The sequence below is a fragment of the Tachysurus fulvidraco genome, chromosome 4 (assembly GCF_022655615.1).
Source record: "Tachysurus fulvidraco isolate hzauxx_2018 chromosome 4, HZAU_PFXX_2.0, whole genome shotgun sequence".
NCBI lineage: Eukaryota > Metazoa > Chordata > Actinopteri > Siluriformes > Bagridae > Tachysurus > Tachysurus fulvidraco.
The window spans coordinates 14,938,526-14,961,208 of NC_062521.1; the positions used below are offsets into that span (position 1 = coordinate 14,938,526).

The following is a 22,683-nucleotide window of genomic DNA, read 5'->3' on the forward strand; positions in this document are numbered from 1 at the left end:
GTTAAAAAAAATTCCTGACTTCTGCTCAGAATGGGGTTGAACAGGAGGAGGAGCTCTAATTTAAAAAGGCAGTTGTTTATTGTTGGAGAGCATGTATTTATTTCACAGCACCTCAAATTGTGGCTAGGGGTTGATCCAGGCTTTGGAGGGTAATTACAGAGGTGGAGGCTTCAGTGCACCACAGCAGCGCCTCTTTAGAGCTCAGTCTGTGGCTCTAGTTTATTTCACCCCCCTCACACACATGTGCACACACTCAATCAGCAGTGAATGTACACTTAATGCAAGCCAATGCACCACATCATCCGTAGAAGACTGCTCTCTTACCAATAGCTTTAGTCACTGTAATGTTTGCTGTATGATTTAGAGAAAATCGTGTATCCTTTAATCTGCTCAATGGATTATACAGTACTGTATATGGATGGAGAGTCAAATGATGTATGCAAGCATATTCGTCATACTAGCTTGATAACATGCTAATCTGGAGCTCCTGCCACTTTATTTTTGGCTCTCACACCTCCCTGGTTATAAAAGAGGATTTCTCTTTGATTAGATCCCTTTAATGGGAACCTGACGTCCTGTCTTGGTTTATGCAAAAAAGGGAGGGATATGTATTTAAGCACAGTCACATAAACCTTCGATCATCGACATGTAGATTAGTAGATATAAGTTAAAGAAACATAATAAACTATGAATGATGCAACATTTTCACTGAATGAGTGAATTATTGTGATTATTATTTTCACTGAGTGAATTATTTTGTGCTTTTCCTCATTACCTGTTTGCCTAAGTGTGGAATTGAGGTTTCATAGTAAATATTGTTGACCTTCTACACCCAACTTGCATGAAATGATGGAATGTAATTGCTATGAATACATCTGTGTCTCTAAATGAGTTCCAGTGAGGTTTGCTGTAAACCTGAAATACATTTTAACAACAGCAGTTTTCCTTCTTCAGCCACAAACCTTTCACTTATATATATATATATATATATATATTTTTTTATATATATATATATATATATCTTTATATATATATATATATATCTGTGTGTGTGTGTGTGTGTGTGTGTGTGTGTGTGTGTGTGTGTGTGTGTGTGTGTGTGTGTGTGTGCAAATATCTTTTGAATAAATGTATGAAAGTGGCTGTTGCTAGAACAGTTCATCTTTTGTCCTCGGGAAACCAATAGGTCCAACTTTAATCATGCATGTTTTTGAGGAGCTGTAGTTATGTGATGGAGACGATATTAGTATTACTATGGATTAATTACAACCAAACGTTTCTTGTATGAAGGCTGAATTTGATTAAAAGTTCTATTTCTATTCAAAAGGTGAGTTGGATAAATGAGTAAAAGAGTGGATTTCTTGAAAGGTTTTAAAAAATATATCTATGCCATAACACAAGGAAAAAACCCCAAATCATATTGATGTTTTGATGAAATGAGTGATATAATTATTATAACAGCCTCTTTTTCCTAAACTTATAACTTCTTTAGAAACGTAAAATTTCTGATCATTCATATTAGGAATATTTTCAATTAGAACCTAACCCAATTCTGCAATTAAATCTAAATGCATACTGTGAATAGTGAACCTAAACATTTTGATCACTCTCATTAAATCATTTTGCTAATTTCAGTTTTTGAAATTAGCAATGATTTTTTCATTTTTCTCAATAATCCATGTTGTTACAAGAAAATGGTTGGTTGTGTTAATTGTTCCAAACCATCTGCATTAGAGAAAGGGACATGTGTGGGAGGACCAAGTAGTTATGGAGGGAAAGCGGGAGGGAGGGGAGGAAAGGACAGAGTGAGTGAGGACCTCTTCTAAGTAGTGAACTCCTTCCTTCATTCACATTCCCTGATCAGGGACGCATGTGACTCTAGTGTGGCTTCAAGGTGAGTACTGTAAACCTTTTCCTTTCCCTCTGCATGCTTTTCCTAATAAAAGATGTGAACAATAATTTCAGTATTGTAATGTATGGATTCTGATATTTTTTACATACATTGATATACTTGATATAATGGTTTTTTCTTTTTCTTTTCTTTTTCTTTCTTTCTTTTCTTTTCTTTTCTTTTCTTTTTTTTTTCTTTTTTTTTGTTGTTGAATTTTTTCATTTTATACACAGAGTTACAATACTGTTGCTGATTGGCTTAGCATTTGGAATTTACTAGGGCCGCTTATAGCTCCTGGCTTTCCCATTCTGGATTTGGTAAACCATGTTTCCCCAGTTTTTTAGCAGGAGCCAAAGCATGATGTTTGTGTTACTAATTATATTGTCCACACCTGAGAGTTGTGGGGAAAAAAAATTATATATATATTTTTGTATAGTTATGTAGTTTTACTGCCCCTGCATGTTTGTGGTCACAGTTGTTTTTATTTTTTTATTTTTATTTTTTTTTATTTTAAACAATTTTTGTTTTCTGGACGAGTTCATTTATAACAGTATTTAAATGTAGTGAAAATGATCTGTTTGTGAATATACTGTAGACTAAGCAAAGTCAGACAAGCTAAATATTGTAGGTCTATTTCCAGATTTGTGTTTAATGTGATTTTAAAGATCACCTAAAACTCTAGTGAATTCTTTAGGATAGTTAACTATCAAAGTCAATTTAATAATCAGGGTTCACTGAGTTTCCTCTCAGTTTAAAAAAATCCTGCAGATAGGTGTATTAGCTTCTTCTTCTTCTAGCCATGCACAATTGTCTATATGTGAATGAGGTAATTGTGTCCTGCTATGGACTGGTGTCCTATCCAGGGTGTATTCTCCTGCATTCAGGGTTCTCAGGATTTATTCCATGTCACTTAGCAGGATGATAAGATTACTGTAGCGGAATGAGTGAATGAATAAATGAATGAATGAATGAATGAATGAATTTATTAATTAAATGGTAATTAGCAATTGTTAAACTTTGTTGAAATCAGGTCTTCATAGTGTTCTGACATTGTTGTGTTGGACAAAATAACAATGATGTACTTAAAAGGATAAACACCATACTTGAATGATTTTTTTTTCAAGAGTGCCGTGTCAACACTAATATGGGCCTGGCTACCTGTCTCTGTTGGAGCTCCCTGTTCCTTGTAGCTGTTCTTGCAGTTCCACGCTCTCCTGCTAACTCAGGCCGCACACCACCTGTCAAAGTGCGTTTGGCAGGAGTCGCGCGCAGGGACAACGAGGGCCGCATTGAAGTGCTGCACAACAGTACATGGGGAACTGTGTGTGATGACGAGGTTGACATTAAATTGGCAAATGTGGTTTGTAAAGAACTGGGCTTCCGGGGGGCCATCACATGGGCACACAGTGCCAGATATGGAGAGGGGGACGGTGAGTAAAGAGGATCAAAGCTAACATCCTACATATCCTATCCTATTGTAACTGTCTTCGTAGATGTGTAAGAAAACGTGAAACAGTTGTAAATCAAACCATCTGCGATTGGTGGTGAAACGTATTTAAAATTGTACCACAAGCCCAGATGCCTCACCTTACCACTAACAGTTTTTTCAGAATGACCATCATAAATATAGTGTTAGAGGACATTTAAAGACAACTTTCTTCACAGCGGTGTGAAAGCCTAACACTGCTGTTCTTTACATTGACCTACCCTGTCCTTTAATTTAAGTTTAAAGCAACCATAAAGATCCCCAGTAAACCAAAGCAAGTGTAACACCACTTGGCCAGGCAGCATGATGATTAAAACTAAACAAAGACTTCAGTCTGCCCATATAACCAATACTCTACATTCTCTCAGACAGCTTCATGAGAACTCTCCTTCATTGTCTTTAATGATGATTTTTATGGAGACATGTCTCAGGTTTTTGTATTACTAAAGCACAATATCAGACATTTTCTTTTGTACAGTCATACCAGTGATGCTATTTTTATATAAATTCCTAACATGTTTTTTTTATGGTCATAGGGCCCATTTGGTTAGATAATGTGCGTTGTGATGGTTCAGAGAAATCGCTGAAAGAGTGCAAGTCAAATGGATGGGGCGTCCATGACTGCAAACACTCAGAGGATCTTGGGGTAGTGTGCAATCCGGAGAGAAGGCTGGACCAAGTGGTTTCTGGAGGGTCTAGAAGAAGCCCTCCCTCTAGAAGCAATGTTACCAACTCAAATCGGTGGCATGACATCTACTCCAATTCAAGGGCCCCCAGGCAGGGGCAATTAACCAGACCCCCCTTTCATGATTGGGTAAGCAGTCAGAGAGAATGGCACATCCCTGTATGTCACATGACCTTTAATGAAAGTGTTATCTTAAGAGAATGATCATCTTTCAGGCATATTTCTGTAAAATGTTTGTCTACAGACAGATTTCTGAGTCCTTATGAGTCTGCTGTCAAATTCATTTCTGAAATATTGAAGGTTTAGTGTCTCCAAATGAGAATTCTGCATTAGTTAACTCTTTTTAAAACCTTTATAATATTCTTTAGACTAGCAGTAAAGTGAGGATTGAGGAAGTCCGTTTGCGGCCAGTTTTGATGGCTACGAAGAAGCGTGCCCTAGTGACGCAGGGTGTGGTGGAAGTGAAGCATGCTGGGAGATGGAGACAGGTGTGTGACAAAGGCTGGAGTATGAACAGCAGCAGGGTTGTCTGTGGCATGCTGGGATTCCCTGATGCAGTAAAGCCCAACATGAAGGCTTACAAGTAAGTTTTTCCTTTACATGTCTGAATATTTGTGTGGTATAGCTGCTACAAAGCAGACACTAAAGATGCTATTGATTAGTTCTAAATATTCTGTTCCGTTTTACTTCTTTGATAATTAACACTAACATATTGTGGAAAGGTTGTGCGCTTCATGTACACCACAGAGAGTTTTAGAAGCTAGTGTTTCACACAATACTATGATGAGATATGATGATAGATATGCTCTCTTTATGGAAAGGAGGATAGAAGATGTATTGCATAACATGCCCTTAAGTCACCTCTCCCATTTACTAGAGCAGATTTTTTTGTTTGTCTTATCTCCTCCCTCTGGGCACCTTTTACAAACTCGAACACTTAGGCAGTGATTTAAAGATCACTCAGAATGTACTGGTGTTATCTGTGTGCCCAATTTTGGAGATAAAATGTCTACCTTAAGCCTTTGGTTTTCAGTTAAAAGGCCTAATATGCCACTTGATTGCTCTTGCAGGACAACATCAATATGAAACTACAAAAAGTCTTGTAGTGGATAGAACGTCTGTTTGTTATACTAATGGTTTTATTGGCTTTGACCCTCCTGACTTTGCAGTTAAAATAGACAGTCATCCACTATTTTTACCTGTGTTTACAGTGTTAGACATCTGGAGCTTCAATTATCACATAAATGTGACATCATAGCATATTTATTGTACAAATAAAATAATTTTTATATTTAATTATGTTAATAGTTACATTTCCAGTTATTTCCAGTTAAACTTAATTATTAGGTATTAGATTAACTTTATGAACACACATCTGTTCCATCAAAATTCCCAGCACCCCCACTCATGATGTTAGACCTCAATGGTAGATCTTTTGTACCTATAATATGCATTGTTCACCTAAAGAAACATTCATTGTACCTTTAAAGCTATTTTCCAGTTATGTAGGTACACTGTATCCACGTTTCCAGGTGAAAGATGCACATTCATGGTACACAAAATGTACCCTTATAGGTACCACCTAAATGACCAGGAAAGGTTAAGTTTAATTTCTTTTTTTTCCCTGAGAATGCAGTCTTAATTCCACATAACATGAGTTTTATAAGGAAGACTATACAATTTCTCTGGAATCCTACAGTAAGTGGGTTCCAATATTTTACGATTCCAAAGCCCAGACATACAATACCAAAAAAATGATTGATGATTCACAGCAGTATCTGCGAACTACCATTTCGGCATATTCAGCTTGGTGTTATTACTCAAGTAGACAGAGCTTTAATCTGCAAACTGGAAATTGCTGAAGTTGTGTCCTTCCTAAAGTATGCCACTGAAAAGAAAGTGATGGGACTTAAAATATACTATCAAGCAGACCCAGCTAGAGAAAGGGAGAGTTGCTGACTATTGTGCCGGTCAAATACCTACTGTAATGTGGAAGTAACTGAATATGCCTGAATACATGACATAATGGGTATTTCTTTTTTTTTTCTGCTGTCAGGCTTTGAAGTTATCTATATAGTGCTGTGATTATACAGGATGTAATATGTATTAGTATATACATTTTTTTGTAGATCCTTTAGAATTCTGTTAAATAATATAATACAACAGCATTACACATTAGCTTACAAATTATAACCTGTTCTATCCTGGAGACTATTCTTTGCATAAAACATTAACTCTTCTCCTGGATTGTACAATACCACTAACATAAGATTGGATAATATTTGGTGAATTTGTTATCTGAGCTCTAGTTAAAAACCTACAGTGTATGCTTATTTCATTGAGCAATGGCTTGAATTTCAGTGTCTTTTAAGGACATCTTATATGTGTCCTAACACATATGTGAAAGCTTAAGTGCCAGTCTATGGCACTGTGTGGTGGCCTCAGAATTCTCTCACAGTGCCACATGGACAGGAAATGTACTGTATTTTTAGGCCTTTAGAATGATGCCTTTTTTAGAACAAAAATACAGGATAGTCATGCAGCAGAGGAGGTCCTGTTCTTCTCTCTGTCTCAGAAAGATATCCTCTATTAGTAATATTCATTCATAGAATTCTCTATCACACATTAATTTCCAAAAAATGAATCAGCACCAATTACAGTTAAGCTAAATATATGTAAAGCTACTGTACATCTCGGCTACATCTTCTGCCTCAAAAGGTATTAATCAGTTCCAAATAATTTGAGATACTGTAGACACTTGTTATTCATTTGTGCACTGTTGACTTATGTCTCTGCTGTTTATTGTAAAATTTGTGGCTTAGGGAAATTTTTTTGAGCAACCACACCTTGGCAAAGCATATGAACCTGCTGTCATGAAAAAAGTTATAATGCTACTCTATTATAACTAGAACAATATGTAGTAAAATGTGTGCTAGACTTGTATTAGACTTGCCAACTTCCTCTAGAAACTGTTGTTTTTAATGCTTCAGACATTTATCATATTGAGTAATATGTTGGTTGTTGTGATTCCGTTGAATTGATTTTTTCAGGAGCACACTAAGGTGAAATATGGACATACAAATTTTAAGTATATTTTAAAACTTTACGTTTTTACAAAGATGAAATAATGAAAAATAACTATTAAAAGAACTACTCATGTAGTTTGATATTCTAATTATTTCACATGTTTCTAAGCAACCGAATCATCAATTTTTTGTCTTTTTTTGCAAACGTTATACCTGATTTAAACTTTAGCTTTTTCGGTGTATTGAAGACGATGGTGCTTTACCTACAATTAGAACCTATGCTAAGTGAAATCTGTGTCGACTTTCAAGTCACTCTTCATTTATCCTGCTGGAACTTTGATCGTAAACTCACCCACCTCCTGACCTCACCATGTTGTACGTGTCTGAACACCATGCAGCTCCAGACTTGACCAAGGCAGACAGGGCAAATTCTTCATTCGCCCACTCAGCGTCTAAGTCCAGGTAGCTCCACCCACCTTCTGTTGGGTGCTTTGTTGAAGATACTGTAATTACATGTTAAGGAGTTGAGGATTTCGGAGATTCTCATGTACAGGGAAAACGGAGATTCAATTATAGCTGTGCTGTATGGACTGCTGTGTCAGCGCCAGACTCTGGGTTTCACCACATAGACATTCAAAGACCACTGTTTGCTTTAATTATCCTATTGCTTAAGTTCTTTTATAGTTAAGTACCAATTTAACATTTGGTGACCAGTACTGTCTGCCAGTAGGTCTTAATGGACACTTATGATTTCTAGCGTGGAATGGCTAGCGGGGTACAAATAAGGGGAATAATTTAGAAGAACTATGTAGAAGAATTAAACATTTGTATTTATATTTGTATATTTAGATAACCTGAAAAGGTCACCACAGGCAAATCTTTATAAACTGATCATTTCTGAAAATGAAGCCTAGGGATATTTCTATTGTGTGCTGCTTGTGGTGTAAACTGTCAACTGTGGATACTAAAGACTGCAATCAGCAAATTGTATAATACTTAGAGAGGCGAGTCAACAACGGCTTACTATAACCGGCTTACTGAAACTACCTGTCATGACGTAAGGAACCTGTAGTCTAACAGCTGATCAACAAAGCTACTAGTGTTATGGTTACAGCCACTTAAAGAACATTTGATAAAGAATAGCATGGCTCACATAGCAATCCTGAAGATCAATGAGAACATGCTATAAGTCTTTTTACTAAATTTTTTCCAGACAATTTAATGAATATTTTTCCCCGGACAGTATAATGAATTTGTCACATTTTTACAGAAATGTATTAAAAGGTGATCAGTTTATTTAGAATTTAGCAATAAAAGCAATAGCAGAGGACATGAGCGAGTTTTTCAGTAAGGAAAAGAGCGTATTTGTGTGTTGAATGATACTCAAAAACAGTAGCGTGATTGTTGCGTCAAAACAGACTAGCCCTCCCTATCATTAAGCAATGCTGGTTCAGTAGTAAAGTAAGGGTGTAACTCTAAAACTAATTACATAAGCAGGTGGGTATTTTCAGGCCCAAAAAACTGTCAGAACAAATTTAAAAACAATCCAATGTGAAGAGATGTCTGGTGGATTGTAAACTGAATGAGTCCTTCATTCATATTCAGCTCTTCAATTTAACCTCAAGCCATGATGCTTAAGGAGGTTGCAGATGGTGGTTCTGTGAGCAAATGATTCAGGGAGAATCCTCCTGTGTGCAATACCGATTCATTTAGCTGATTTGTTTAGAGAGCGCAAAGATTTCCTAGACATTTTCTGCCAAAAAGCCTGCAGCTGTGAGCATCATTTTGGTTAGTCAGTGTTAATGTTAAACTGAACATAAAAAGCTAAACTTACAATAATGTCTTTGACATCACCACAAATTTAACAGTAGTGGGCTTAGATTAGCATAAGCTTAACTGAAGATTGTGATTTCAAAGTCAAATTCAAACAAAACATTTAGAAATAGATTTAACGACATTTCTTATGCTATAATAGGTTATAGAAACTCAAGTTCACATTATTTCACAAAGCATACAGTACTATTCACTAAAAACTAAGAACCAAATATTTAAAGGTTCCTTTATCTTCTAAAATTAAAGAAATTCATAAAAAAAAATTAAACGGGATTTATCCTTCCAGTAAAAACTTAATACTTAATCAAAATACTTACTTTTCATTTTTGGTTTACAAAGACGATTTCTTAGTTAAAAAAGAAAAATACATTGTTTTTATCACTCTTTTTTTTCTGTATTTCTTTCATGCACTGTTCGGTACTGTTCGACATAGCAATGATATTGCTATGTTGTTTGTACATGACAAAATCCTATAAAAGCACAGCTTCCTTTATATTAGTGGTGTTTAAAAATCAAAGACAGTTAATTTTACCTAACCAGAAGATACTAAAGGTTTATTACATACAGTAGCACAAGCAGTAGATGCTCTTGGGAGGTGTTTTCTCTTACTCAGTCTTGTTTGTGATTTTTATTTTTTCAGCTGAAACTCCTTGAAGGTCGGTTTGTTTTGTGGGCAGCCTTGCATTTCCCATTCCAGGATAGTGGTACTGCTGGAAATGTCTGTTTTTTGAATCAACAATTCTGAAAGCATTCTCAGACCAAAGCTTTCCCAGACTAAAACAGGTTGTAGACTAAAACTGCATGGGTCTGTTTGGCTGTATATTGGTATTTCTACACTGGTATTTCCTAGCAGTGACACCCATATTTACAACAGGATTTGCTTTGTTTGTCACATTCAGGTGAATATTAACCAAATTGCTTGATTTGATACTTTGGATGTGTTACCGTTTCCACCAGCATTTCTAGAAATAACAGTTATGTGGTTAACAGTTGTACTTTTAATAAGTACAGAGCAGAGCTGGAAGCCTGAGTAAACTGAGTTCAACATTCTTCTATGTATTTTATGTCTGTGGTGGTATAGACAATTGTTCCACATATACACACATATATTCCAGTTTGCACTTGTGACCTTAGAGATTGAACATTCCATCAAAACCCTTCCATGCACATGCAGGACATTCCAGCTGTATCAAAAAATATCCTGTATAAAAGTGTAACTGGGATTGAATTGATCAAGACACAAGAATAATATGTTTTTACTGAAACTGTCTACCACAAAACCACATTCTCTGACATATGTTTATTTTATATCAGGAGGATATTTTTCCATATACAGTACTTAACATCTATGTCATTTTATTTATTTGATTCTACATTATTTGTTTGTTTGTGACCAGCACAATAAATTAAAAAGTCATCGTGACTTATACATTGTCTTTTATGTTCTTACAGAAAAATATGGGATGAAAAGGTTAAGGATCCATCTACCAGGTATAACTTTTTATGACCTCTTACAGTGGGTGTTTTTCTCTTTTAAACGCATGTAACTGTGAGCTAAATTCAAATTTATAGTTTTTCTCGATTTTAGATCACATCATACATTGCACGACACTAACCAATACTATACTATAAAGTTCACGCCTCTGCAACTTTTTTGCCATCGTGACCTGACATGGCCTCTCCTACCCTCTTCCCACAGGCTGAGTTTAATGGCCAAAAAGAAGAGTTTTTGGGTGGAGAAAGTACATTGCCTTGGTACAGAGCCTGGCCTGGCCGAGTGTCGTGCCCAACTCTCCATTCCTCACAGTTCTACCCCATGTAAAAATGGACGCTATGTAGTTGTCCACTGCAAACCAGGACCGCAATTTTCTCGCATGTCCTCAGGCAGGCCTCAAGCCCCACATCCTATCAAGGTATACCTGTTCTACTTTCATTTAAGTTAGAACCGTATGCAAACCCTAAGGTGTGATAATCATAGTGTTTTTAGTTTTTTGTCAAACAGAAAAATCTAGCATCTTCTGTATCAGAAAGCATTGTCTTCTTTCACTGAAGCTCAGAGCCTAAGTAATTGTTTGTCCACTAATGACAGTCAGTAAGCATGCCATAACAGTCATAATAATATCTTATCCAGTGTTGTGTAATTTGCCTTCCACTAGCCGGCAGTTCGTTTGAAGTCAGGACCTCGCTTCGGTGAGGGCAGGGTGGAAGTTTTGCGTGAAGGAAAGTGGGGAACTGTAGTTGATCATCTTTGGAATCGCGTCTCTGCCAGTGTGGTTTGCAGAGAACTTGGTTTTGGTACTGCCAAAGAAGCTCCTACAGGAGCCTACATGGGCCAAGGTAAGATATTCTGATACTGTACTGGTATTGTAACTGTACTGGTATTAGGTGTCAGAGTGGTGCAGTGAGTAGTGTTGTCACCTCACAGCTCCAGTGTCCGTAATTCAATCCTGTGTTCAGGCTGTATGAAGTTTCACATGTTCTTCCTGTGTCTATGGGGCTTTTTTGGGTTTTCTCTAATTTTCCCCTCCTCCCAAAAACATTCCAGTAGGTAAATTGATAAATGATCTTGTATATGTCACAATGTGGGCACTGCAATGTACCGGTGGTCAATTGAGGGTGTATTGACACCTCATTCCCTGAGTTTTATGGACAGGCTGCTGATCCACTGAAATCCTGATTAAAGTTGAACAGTTATTGAAAATGAAAACAAATGTTTTGCTATTCTGATATTTTAAAAGGATTCAGCAGAATGAGGCAGGATATGACTTCTTTAGGGCTGTGTCCTATTATGTCAATCACCCGACTGCGGTAACATTCCAGTTAAATTAGCTAGCAGTTATTTGTTTATTTATTTTGAAAAAGTAAAAGGTGAAAGGTTGTATACAGTACTGCACATTTTTCTCAAACCAACTCAAACAAAGTAATAGGATTGTTCTCTTTATGTAGAAGTGAATTATTTATGCCTCATTTATGCCCGAAGTCTCCCTTTTAGCTCTATCAAGGAGTTTTTTCCTTCCCACTGTCACCTCTATTTTGATCATTAGGCTGCTTGGTGACAATGTTTTTTCTCTATTCTCTAGAAAAGATTGGACCACATAGACAGACCAAGTATAAGAAACTGTTTCTACTCCAGGTTCCGATAAAACTAGCAGTTGGAATGAAGTTTAATGCTAGTAGTTAGGCTAAATATGCACATAAATATGCTCAAAATTAACTAAATATGGCATATCTTATGAGCACACTGTGCTACTTTTATTGCTTTTGGTGTGTGTAGTTAGCAGATCTTGTAAGATGATTTCAAGCTGTTGTACACTAAAGTAGCCATGACTTTAATAACTCTTTCTTAGGATCCATGGCTTAATCAAGGTGAAATCCTGTATGATATAAATTTGGGAAAGTCATAAATAAATGTGATTATTTAAATTACATGACCATTACTGTAATTAATGATCCAAAACGTTGACATTTCCACAGCCAGTTTAACATGTATTTCTGTAACATATTGCTTATTCAGTTTGGTTAAGTTTGTCTGACTCAGCTGGCTAAAACTGAGTCAGGACTCAACTGATTGTGGTCATTATTGGGAAAAGTGGGTGTGAGTGGTGGTGTGTGGATTCATGACTAGTGTTTTCCGAACTGAACCCATAAATGGTGAACACTGGGCACTGTGTAGGAATGTTCTTTAATGCATAAATAGTTTGCCATTGGCACAATAACAGTAAATTCCTTTTTCTTTGGCTGTGGATTTTGAGTGAAACATATAACATGAGTGTAGCATGAATTGTAGAAAAGGATGAAAGTAAAGCTAGGCATAAATCACTTACATTACTTTGTACTGCATGCCATAGAATGTCCTGACTATGAAAAATAAATATATAGTAATATAGTAATAGTCTTTTAATATTACATTCACTCACTGGAAACACAATTAATATACAGATTACATAATCAGCTGTCTGTTTATAAGGTACTGCTACCATATTTTCACACGCACTGGCCATTTTAAAAATGTAACACCATTGCTGTTGGTTCTGCTACACCTGATAGCACCACACACACACACACACACACACACACACACACACACACACACACACACACACACACACACACACACACACACACACACACACACACACACACACACACACACACATTCCCACCTCAAGCTCAGTGTTCCCAGCATTCACTGATTGTAAGTGAGCAGAGTGGTTACATTCAGTAGAAAGTAATAAAATCACTGATTGTAATATGACTGTACCGTAGATTGTAAGTGTACCTAATAAATTGCAAGCTGAGTGCCTGTTGTTATACACACACAAAAAAATCTAGTTTCTTAATTAGTGATGTAGTGCCTGAATCCAATAATTGACACTTTCTGTGATATTACTGTGATATATATATTTTTATTATTATTATTTTAATGGAAAATTTAACTAAAGCAATGAGAGGAAATATTCTATACAAGTTGACTTTTCTCGATCACATCATCAATTGCCAAAATTACAGGGACAATGGATGACTATCTGTTTCCATTTCTAACCAATGATGTATTTTTGTCCTTATATGTAATTTTCTCTATGAGGTATACATCCACTTGAAACCTCAAGGCCAAAACCAGTTTCTTGTGATTCCTTCCATGGTCAAATGATTTCCCAGAACTATGGTAAATCTGGGCACGCAGTCTCCTTTTAGGTAGTGTGGTTATCGTGTTTGTCCCAGTAAGTAAACAACTGGTAGAGATTTCAGTGGCCGGGTTGAAAATGGTTTTTTGATGAGTTGTAGAATTTAACGAAACACACCATACTGCAATTTAAAACAACCATTTTTGTCCATAACCGCTCCCCAAAGTTCTAAGCAGTATTTTCTTTAAATGGCCTCTGCAGCTCTGAGAGATAAGGAAAACATATGATTACACATCTCTCACATTAGTCTTATTCATAGTCATTTTAAGTCCAGTTATACCTCATTTGCACTATATAACTTGTGTGATCATTTCTACTCTCAGCCTTTAGCCTTCAAAAATGCCGTCTAGCCACATATTTGTTTGTTGAAAGAAAACAAATGTGGAAAATTATCCATGACTAGTTATCATTGCAGAGCTGGCAGACAGACTGAGTTGATATCTACTGTCTATGTGGCACAGTTGTGAAGTGACAACCATGATTACCGGAAGCAAGCAGACATTTGTTGTTTGTTTTATTTGTTTATCTTTCTGATGCTAATTGCAAGACATGTGGAGTAAAGAAATTGCAAAATTGCAGGCCTTCTCGCTTTTCTCTGCCTGGTACATTTACTGGTGAATTAGAAAACCTTTCATCACTTCTTAAGGTGCAATATGTCTAAATACAGACAATTTACATAAGTAATGAGGATTCATTTGAACAGAGTGGTGTACACATATGATCAGATTAATCTATTGAAAAAATATCTTACTCAATTGGTAATGTTTGAAGCCATATTTGAGGTTTTCTCTTCTGCTATTTTACAGGAACCGGGCCGATTCATATGAACTCAGTTCAATGTACAGGAAGCGAGCGTTCCATTTTGGATTGCCATTTCCAACCAGTCCAGCCCTGGACATTCAAACATACTCAGGATGCATCTGTCAGATGTAACGTTCCCAAGACGGGTGTGGAGAGCACAGTAAGTACAATTCTTTTTTGTCCAGAATTCTTATATCTCTAGAAAAAAGCATCTTTAAATAGATCTGTATTAGAAACTACTACTAGAGTGTGTTGCTTATTGGGTGTCAAGTTTTCTGTAAAAGAAGGGATCTGTATCTTTGTCATATGACTTGCATACAAATGCCCTAGTCACACAGATATTAAAAGTGATAGTAAAAGTGGCAGTTATGAAACTATGCGCATATGTATGTGTCAATATGCTGGTGAGCAGCAGTTTTAATGTCTGTGTACTGGCAAATTTATGTGTGGCATTTATGTTTTTGCTTTGCTATTGAAAAGTTTTACAAGAGTGTTGACAGAATCAATGAAGCATGGGTTATAACTGATAACACCGATACATAGCTGCATTTGCACTTTACTAATAGTTTCTGTTGATTCAGTATGGATATACTATATTTATGTGTCAATATGTATATGCCAAATCTTTGTGTGTGTGTGTGTGTGTGTGTGTGTGTGTGTGTGTGTGTGTGTGTGTGTGTGTGTGTGTGTGTGTGTGTGTGTGTGTGTGTGTGTCAGGTGCGATTAGTAGGGGGCAGAGATGTAGCAGAAGGCCGTGTGGAAGTGCTAATGGAGGTTGGGGGCAGGAAGCGTTGGGGAGCAGTATGCAGTGAGAACTGGGGCATTAATGAGGCAATGGTTGTGTGCAGACAACTGGGCTTTGGCTTTGCTGCACGCGCCCATCAGGTGAGCCTGCATTTACCACATGGGACTGATTAAGAATGCAATACATTCCAGCATTCGTTGAATGTGTCACTTGTTCTCCTATTTCTAAACAGTGACACACTTACGTCTGTGTGGATTGTGTCATGCATATTTTCAGGGAAGAGTACATATAAATGTCTACGTTTATATAGTAGTTGTTCTGTTATGTTGAAGAGGTGGTACTGGAAGACACGGGGTTCTAATTAAGGGTGTATTTTATGATGTAAGTTGTATTTTTGCTCATGTTTATGGATATCTCATAGAATGAATTCCTCTCTTTTCGCTAAGCATTACTTCCTAAGAAAGCATATGCCATATAAAACCATCCACATCTGTGTCATAAAGAAGTTTATAGTTACTACAGCCAAGCCAGCTTTCATTCATCCTGAAAGTATACTAGGACCTTTAGGAAGCAGAAAATTTGTAATACAACCTGAAACGACTTCATCATAAGTGTGTCATCATAGCTGTTAGACTTTTATTGGAATATGGAGCATACACAATATTCAATACTGACAGAAAACTAAAATTCTACTTAACTGTGAACAGGATACATATTACTGGCCTGGAGACCCTAATGCCCAGGAAGTGCTGCTGAGTGGGACTCATTGTGTGGGCACTGAATTGTCCATTCAGCAATGTCGCCGAAACAGCAATGTATACTGTCCCCGTGGAGGAGGACCCAGAGCTGCCGGAGTAACCTGCTCAGAAAGTAAAGTGTCTTTCATCAATGTAAATTTTAACTAAAGTGTTTGTTACAAACAATGATTTATGATCACTTTATACTCTGGGATTGCTATTTATTTAATAATTGATTCCAATAATTGATACCAAACTTTTATCCAAGCCAACAACCTGCAATCATTTCTGTATTGGTCTGGATATAGGTTTGGTATCAATATCTTTTTATAAGATTCATCTACAAGTTTTAACCTCCTAACAGAGTCAACCAGGTTTGGTGTGAAATATTCTGGTACTCTCATCAAGCAATTCCTAGTTCAAATCAGTGATTCACCATCATAATTTACAATGTGCAGACCATGTTTTTGACAACCCAATTGTAGTTCAAATGAAGCTTGGAGATGATTACAGTAGATAGAACATTCTGGATTTTCTGGAAACTTGAGAAGTTGTTGTAACCCTACTTACTGTAGGCTTGTCTGTTTTTGTACTTGCTTTAGTTGCTCCTGACCTTGTGGTGGATGCACAGCTGGTGCAGGAGTCTGCCTATCTGGAGGATAGACCACTTTACCTGCTCACCTGTGCCCATGAGGAAAACTGCTTGTCTTCTTCAGCCAGCCGCATGAACTGGCCTAATGGTCACCGGCGTCTACTGCGTTTCTCCTCCCGCATCATGAACCTGGGTAAAGCTGACTTCAGGCCCAAAGCTTCACGAGAATCCTGGACATGGCACCAATGTCACAGGTAACACTTAGGAGCCAGGGCAGAAGTCTAAGTAAGAAAAAGGACTATCTTTTTGTTTTTATGATTTATAAGATAATGAAAACATGATTTTCAAGTTTTGACATAACGTCACTTTCTCCTCTGTACGTCAGGAGCAGTATTTTGATAGGACTTAAACTGGGTCAGTGAGGACAGCTTATATTAATACATTAAATTTATCGTTTAAAAATTAGCATTTAAAATGATTATTTTAGCTGAGCCTCTTTGTATAATATGGAAAGGTTAATCTAAACTGCTAATAATGTATGCTCAAGTAAACAATCACATGTACAAGTGGCTATAAATCCGGTCTGTGGGAACAAGGTAAGCCGTTTAGCACCAGGATAGCACTGTTCTATACTTTATTCATTAATCTCTTAAAGAAAAACCACCAAGGTTTGGATTTCAAAGCAGACCATTCAGGCAGCCTGAATAAACAGTGCTGCAAGCACAACCCTGCCAGGACATCAATAGCGTTCAGTGAGGGGTGTTACCCTGCAGCCAACACCTTCATGCTGCAGCAGTGAGGTCATTCAGTAACACTATATATTGGCGCAGTGTTTTGTGCTTATTCATAATCTCAGTTTCCTTCAGATAAAGTGTTCCTACAGACCTTTTAAAGTAATCCAGCATGTAAACTCGATCACTTCGCTGATCATTATCAATAACAGATTCGGTGGTGTATTCACAGGCACTACCACAGCATTGAAGTGTTTACACACTATGACCTTCTCACACTCAATGGAACAAGAGTAGCAGAAGGGCACAAAGCTAGCTTCTGTCTGGAGGACACGTATTGTCCTGAAGGTAATAACTGGTCATGCAAAATATATGAAGAATTTTTTCAAAGGTTTTGCATGACATGTAGCTATGAGGTTCATCAATATGTTTTCTTTAGGACTCCAGAAACGCTTTTCATGCTACAACTATGGAGATCAAGGAATTTCAGTGGGGTGTTGGGATACATATCGTCATGATATTGACTGCCAGTGGGTTGATATCACTGATGTCAGGCCAGGAGATTATATCTTCCAGGTAGGTTTTATATACTACTTTATATTTGAGTATGTTGTACTGTTGTGGTATTTGGTGGACTAGCCTTTAAAACCTAGCCCTTCCCACAGCCTGCAGTCAAGACAGGGATCTGAGCACTTTGTCTCTTTCATTAACATAGTTACATGCTAATCAAGCAAATCTTTATGGGTTATCACCACTGAAATCTCCACCTTTGCAATCGGGCCTGTTTACCCCAAGCATGCCTCATACCATAGGTACAAAATTTGCATGAGCAGCTTTAAGACCTATTTTTTATACATCCCATTCTGCTGCAGTAAATGGTGGGTATATGGGGAGCTGTGTTTTTAATTACAGTCTATCTATGTGTGTATACCATTTAAAAGCTTTATTTAGTCTATGTATCATGTCTGAGCACAAGATGGAACGTATATATTTTAAACATGTTCTTCAGATCCTAATTATACTGTAAGCCAGCATTTTGCTGTATAGTTGTAGCAATAAACTGAGTTGTGGTAATGCTTAAAGTTTAGTAGGCCTGTTTGATCATCACATAAAGGCCAAAACCAACTAATCTAAACAGACATAGAGAGCCTGTCTATGGATACACACTGTGAGTTCAACCAAACTTGAACAGAAAATGCAAATAATTTATGGTTCACTGTCCAGGAATAACCTGTACCCATTTTCCTCAAACTATTTCCCTTAGTACTCAGCTGGACAAAAACAAAGAAAAATAACCTTCCAAGCCCCTCTATAACAGACACAGCAAACTGGAGACCAAGATATATATAATGGTCTTGCTCAGGGACATACAGTAACAGATCAATAACCCAAAACCTTAACCCTGCCTTGCATTCACAAGCCCTGAATATACAGCTAATGCCTGATATAGTCACACTAGTTATTTTCTTTGTTTGGGTGATGTGACTGAAATTTGCCTATTTCTGTATAAAAAAAAGTCTCCATATTGTAGACCCAGGTTGCTCTAGTTCTGTATGTGAGGCCATAAACTAATTGTGTTTTATACTTTTCAATACAGGTGGAAGTGAATCCATCACTGGATATGGCTGAGTCAGACTTCATGAATAATGTAATTCGCTGTAGGTGTAGATATGATGGTCAAAGAATCTACATGTATGGTTGTCATGCAGGTACGGTCAGATTATTGAACACATGTCCTCATATATACATTAATTATATACACAAACTATATGCATTTCTTCATTGTTGTCAACTTGCCTCATTTCTCTTTGTACAGGAGATGCCTATAGTGCTGAGATTGAAGACTTGTTTGAACACCAGCGTCAGATCACTAATAATTTCCTCTGAACCGTGTGCAGACAGTACCCGCTGTGAGCTGTTAAACTATGGACTTAAAAAATATATATCATCTGTTTATTATTTACAAACACATTTCCTGCTTGGGGAATAAAACAAAAGTCAAAATGCTGTTTAATTTTCACCTCAGTGCTAAATAATTACTGAAAATGACTAGAGAAGCAGATTTATTTATATTCACTGATTATTTTGTTGAATGGTGGTGAATGGGAGTAAAAACGTCAAACTGTAGTATAGATCTCTTAGGATTACAATATTTAGGTCTAGACATGTATTATTCAAATATATCAACTGAATCTTATTTACTGGGTTCCAGCACAGTGAATTTTATTACACTACGTTCAGTAATATTCTTTGAGTGTTGCACTTTATTTATTGACCATCAGTATTCTCATAGACACTGCCCAATCTTTACCACGGGGTCGGATTAGTGGTCTTTGTTTATTATTTTGTTTAATTGTTGTTTTATTCAGTATTTATCCCATCATATTTTTCCATTTCTTTTATTCTTCATTTCCATCAAGATGTTACACCTTATAATAGGCATTGTACAGTACAAAACTGCAAATTAATTTATTTAATGCTTTGTTATGCTCATTTTATATTTGAATTGATGACATTTTATTTTTATTTATCTATAAATTTAATACACATTATTATGATATGAAGTTATTGTTTTAATTCCGAAACATCTTGAACTATTTCTAAGCCTTGACCCACCAGAAGCCTAAAGCGCAAGAACTATGCAAGTTGCATGCAAAGTGTAAAGCTTTACTTATGGGAATTGCGTATGGTCAAGTTTATAAAGCTAAGTAAAAATGACTGGATGGGGAAAAACAAAATGTTTCATTGTGCAGAGGCTTAATATCTCAGACCTTCAGCATAATATAAAATCATTGTTCTTTCCTACTTTTTTTACATGGCCTAAAAATCCACCTTAAAGTAGAGCAATTTTCTTGAAGGAAGTGTATATGTATTTACTGATGATGAAAACATATATTGACGAGTACTGTGTTATTATAATCAATCTTTGGCCTCTTTGTTACCTCAGTAACTTCCCTTAGATTACATTTACTAGCAGCCACTAACTATATAAATATTTTAAACCATACATTGTACATCTCAATGGCATAGAGTTTGTTTTTTTTGTTCTTAAAAGCTTGTAAGTTTAAGTGAGCTTTTCACCAGCTTATACAAATTGTCTCTGTGATACACTTTTACCATGTATTGTAGTTATCGTGTTTTAAAAGGTGCCAAATGACTCACTGTTATTTTCTTGTATTGATTGCTCTAGGATTGTTTACTTATACATTTTTTTTAATAATGTACTCTGAATCATTTTTTTTCTCCAGTTGATATTTAACTGGGCAGCATCACACAATACTGTATTCCCACTTTAAGGAAGCTGAGTGACTTGATGGTATTTGATCCTCAGTTTACACTTTTTTTGAAACCCAATCTCTGTCTAAACTGATCTCAGTCAAAACTAATGCTCTTTTATCCCATGTTCTCTCAGGGATGAACTGTGTGTGTCATTGGTTTTGTTCAATACAATAGACAAATATTAAAGGTTCTGATGCATACTGAAACAATTAGAAATCAATAGTCCAAGCTATTTCAGAGGCTGTTGATCCTGGTGCTGATTTCTTTCTTTTTTTTTGTTTTGTTTTGTTTTGTTACTTATTCATAAAGGTGGCTTCTCACTGGTAGGTAGTCATTGCACTACTTTTAAGGTTTATGCAGAGACTGTGTTCTAATGTGAATGGAAATAACTAATCAGGTGCAAGTCAGCTAAATGAATAAATTATCAATAAATAGGAGTATATTTTTAACCAAAATGTATGTTTCTATTTTGTAGTGGTAAACACAAAGCAACAAAACACACATGACTATGTACTGTATTTATACTCTTTACCTATATCTGGTGTATTATTTTGCCTTCATTTTAAAAAATGTTTTCATGTAAATATAATTGTTTAATTGTCTGAAAATACTCGCTGCCTCTATTAATGTAGTAGAACAGGAAGTTTATTTAAAGGACGCAGCTGAGAAAACTTTCTAATGAGTGGGTGGATTTCAGCTCACGGTTTGCACACTGCTTTGGTGCTTATCACCCAGCATCAACATGCAGGACTGCTAGCATACTGACACCCACTGTGCTCTCATTTTACTCTTGCAAACCAAAAGTATGTTCTGTTTCCAAACATGTTTGCATATGGAATGCCAAATTCTCTCCACCCTGCCCTCACTCGACAGATAAAAATGTTACAAGGACTTTGTGACCATGCACAATGCAAATAAACACATGGGAAGATAAAACAAATTACAGGTCTATTTTCACAACTAGTACAGTAAATTGCTGTTTGGTAAATGACATTTTTATCATTTGACTATGAAACCAAAGATTTTCCACAATGAATGTTGAGCAACATTTTCTAATTCCATCCTTTGAGAGTACTGAAACTTCCAAATATTGAATAATCTGTACAAGTTCTACTTTAAAATATGATATAATTGCATGGCAGTAGATCGATTTCATTTACAAACCTCTTTTTAAAATTAGTTGACTGCCATATGCTGTTTGAGAAGGGGTCTGAGGTTTGATAGAGTCACACAGAGTACTGAGCAGTAACTGTGTAATAAGTGTCATAAATCAAGTGTAATAATCCTGAGTGTTATGAACTCTAAAATGAAACAGTTTACCATTAAAGTCTCTCATTCCAGTTTTGTAAAAATTATCTTTAAGTTATGTTGCATCAAACACATTTTGCATTCAGGCCACTGTTCTATATAGACCACAGAAATATGTGCATGTATTGAATGTATAAACGTGTATGTACTGTGTGTGTGTGTGTGTGTGTGTGTGTGTGTGTGTGTGTGTGTGTGTGTGTGTGTGTGTGTGTGTGTGTGTGTGTGTGTGTGTGTGAGAGAGAGAGAGAGAGAGAGAGAGAGAGAGAGAGAGAGAGAGACAGAGAGACAGAGAGACAAAGAGAGAGAGAGAGAATCTGTCTTCCCTCTTATAGCCCCACTCTGCTCTGGGAGGGTGTCCCAACAATTACAGCTATATATACTGAAGAAAATGAGAGCTGTTAAAAGTGCTGATTATAGGGTGGATTGGAGATGGAGCCGATGGCAAAGGGAAGGATTTAGCAGGGTCATGAGGCTCCTGCTCAGTGAAGGGAACAGAACGGATACTAAAAAAAGTGTTGCTGGCACAAGGCATCCAAGATGTTCACTAAATTTGACCGATTTTGCACTTTAATGAAAGCAGTATATCTCATTACTCAGAACAGATTTCTACAGTATGATTTACACTTTCCTCTTTATTAAGATGAGAAAAGCCATCGCATGAATGTGAGATGAAGCTTTTAACCAAGGTTATAGAAATATTTCTGAAATACTGATTTACTTATTTGTTTATTTGATTGATTAATAATTATGAATGCAGTAAAAGAAGGTACGGGCCCTGAACCAGAATAGAAATAATTTCATTAGTCTCACAATTTTAATGCCGTTCCTATTTTCACTATATTTATTCTAGACATGTCTGAACAATATATGTAATTTGTAGCATT

The 22,683-nt window shown here is 36.5% G+C and overlaps 1 protein-coding gene across 1 annotated transcript; it reads left to right on the plus strand.

Moving 5' to 3' along the window:
• Positions 1-3,020: 3,020 nt before the first annotated feature.
• On the plus strand, positions 3,021-21,426 carry loxl4 (lysyl oxidase-like 4). The gene is made up of 14 exons (XM_027141913.2): positions 3,021-3,321; positions 3,914-4,191; positions 4,431-4,645; positions 10,374-10,412; positions 10,621-10,834; positions 11,078-11,258; positions 14,413-14,567; positions 15,125-15,292; positions 15,860-16,022; positions 16,492-16,735; positions 17,445-17,560; positions 17,652-17,788; positions 18,810-18,921; positions 19,029-21,426. Exons 1-14 carry the CDS (start codon positions 3,036-3,038, stop codon positions 19,097-19,099), a joined length of 2,379 nt encoding a protein of 792 aa, XP_026997714.1. The 5' UTR covers positions 3,021-3,035; the 3' UTR covers positions 19,100-21,426.
• The last annotated feature ends 1,257 nt before the right edge of the window (positions 21,427-22,683 follow it).

Bases quoted from the DNA above. Each gene is read 5' to 3' on its own strand.
- loxl4 (XM_027141913.2), top strand. From the start codon at position 3,036: ATGGGCCTGGCTACCTGTCTCTGTTGGAGCTCCCTGTTCCTTGTAGCT. The intron at 3,322-3,913 runs GTGAGTAAAGAG...TTATGGTCATAG, and splicing joins CAGATATGGAGAGGGGGACG to GGCCCATTTGGTTAGATAAT. The intron at 17,561-17,651 runs GTAATAACTGGT...TGTTTTCTTTAG, and splicing joins GGACACGTATTGTCCTGAAG to GACTCCAGAAACGCTTTTCA.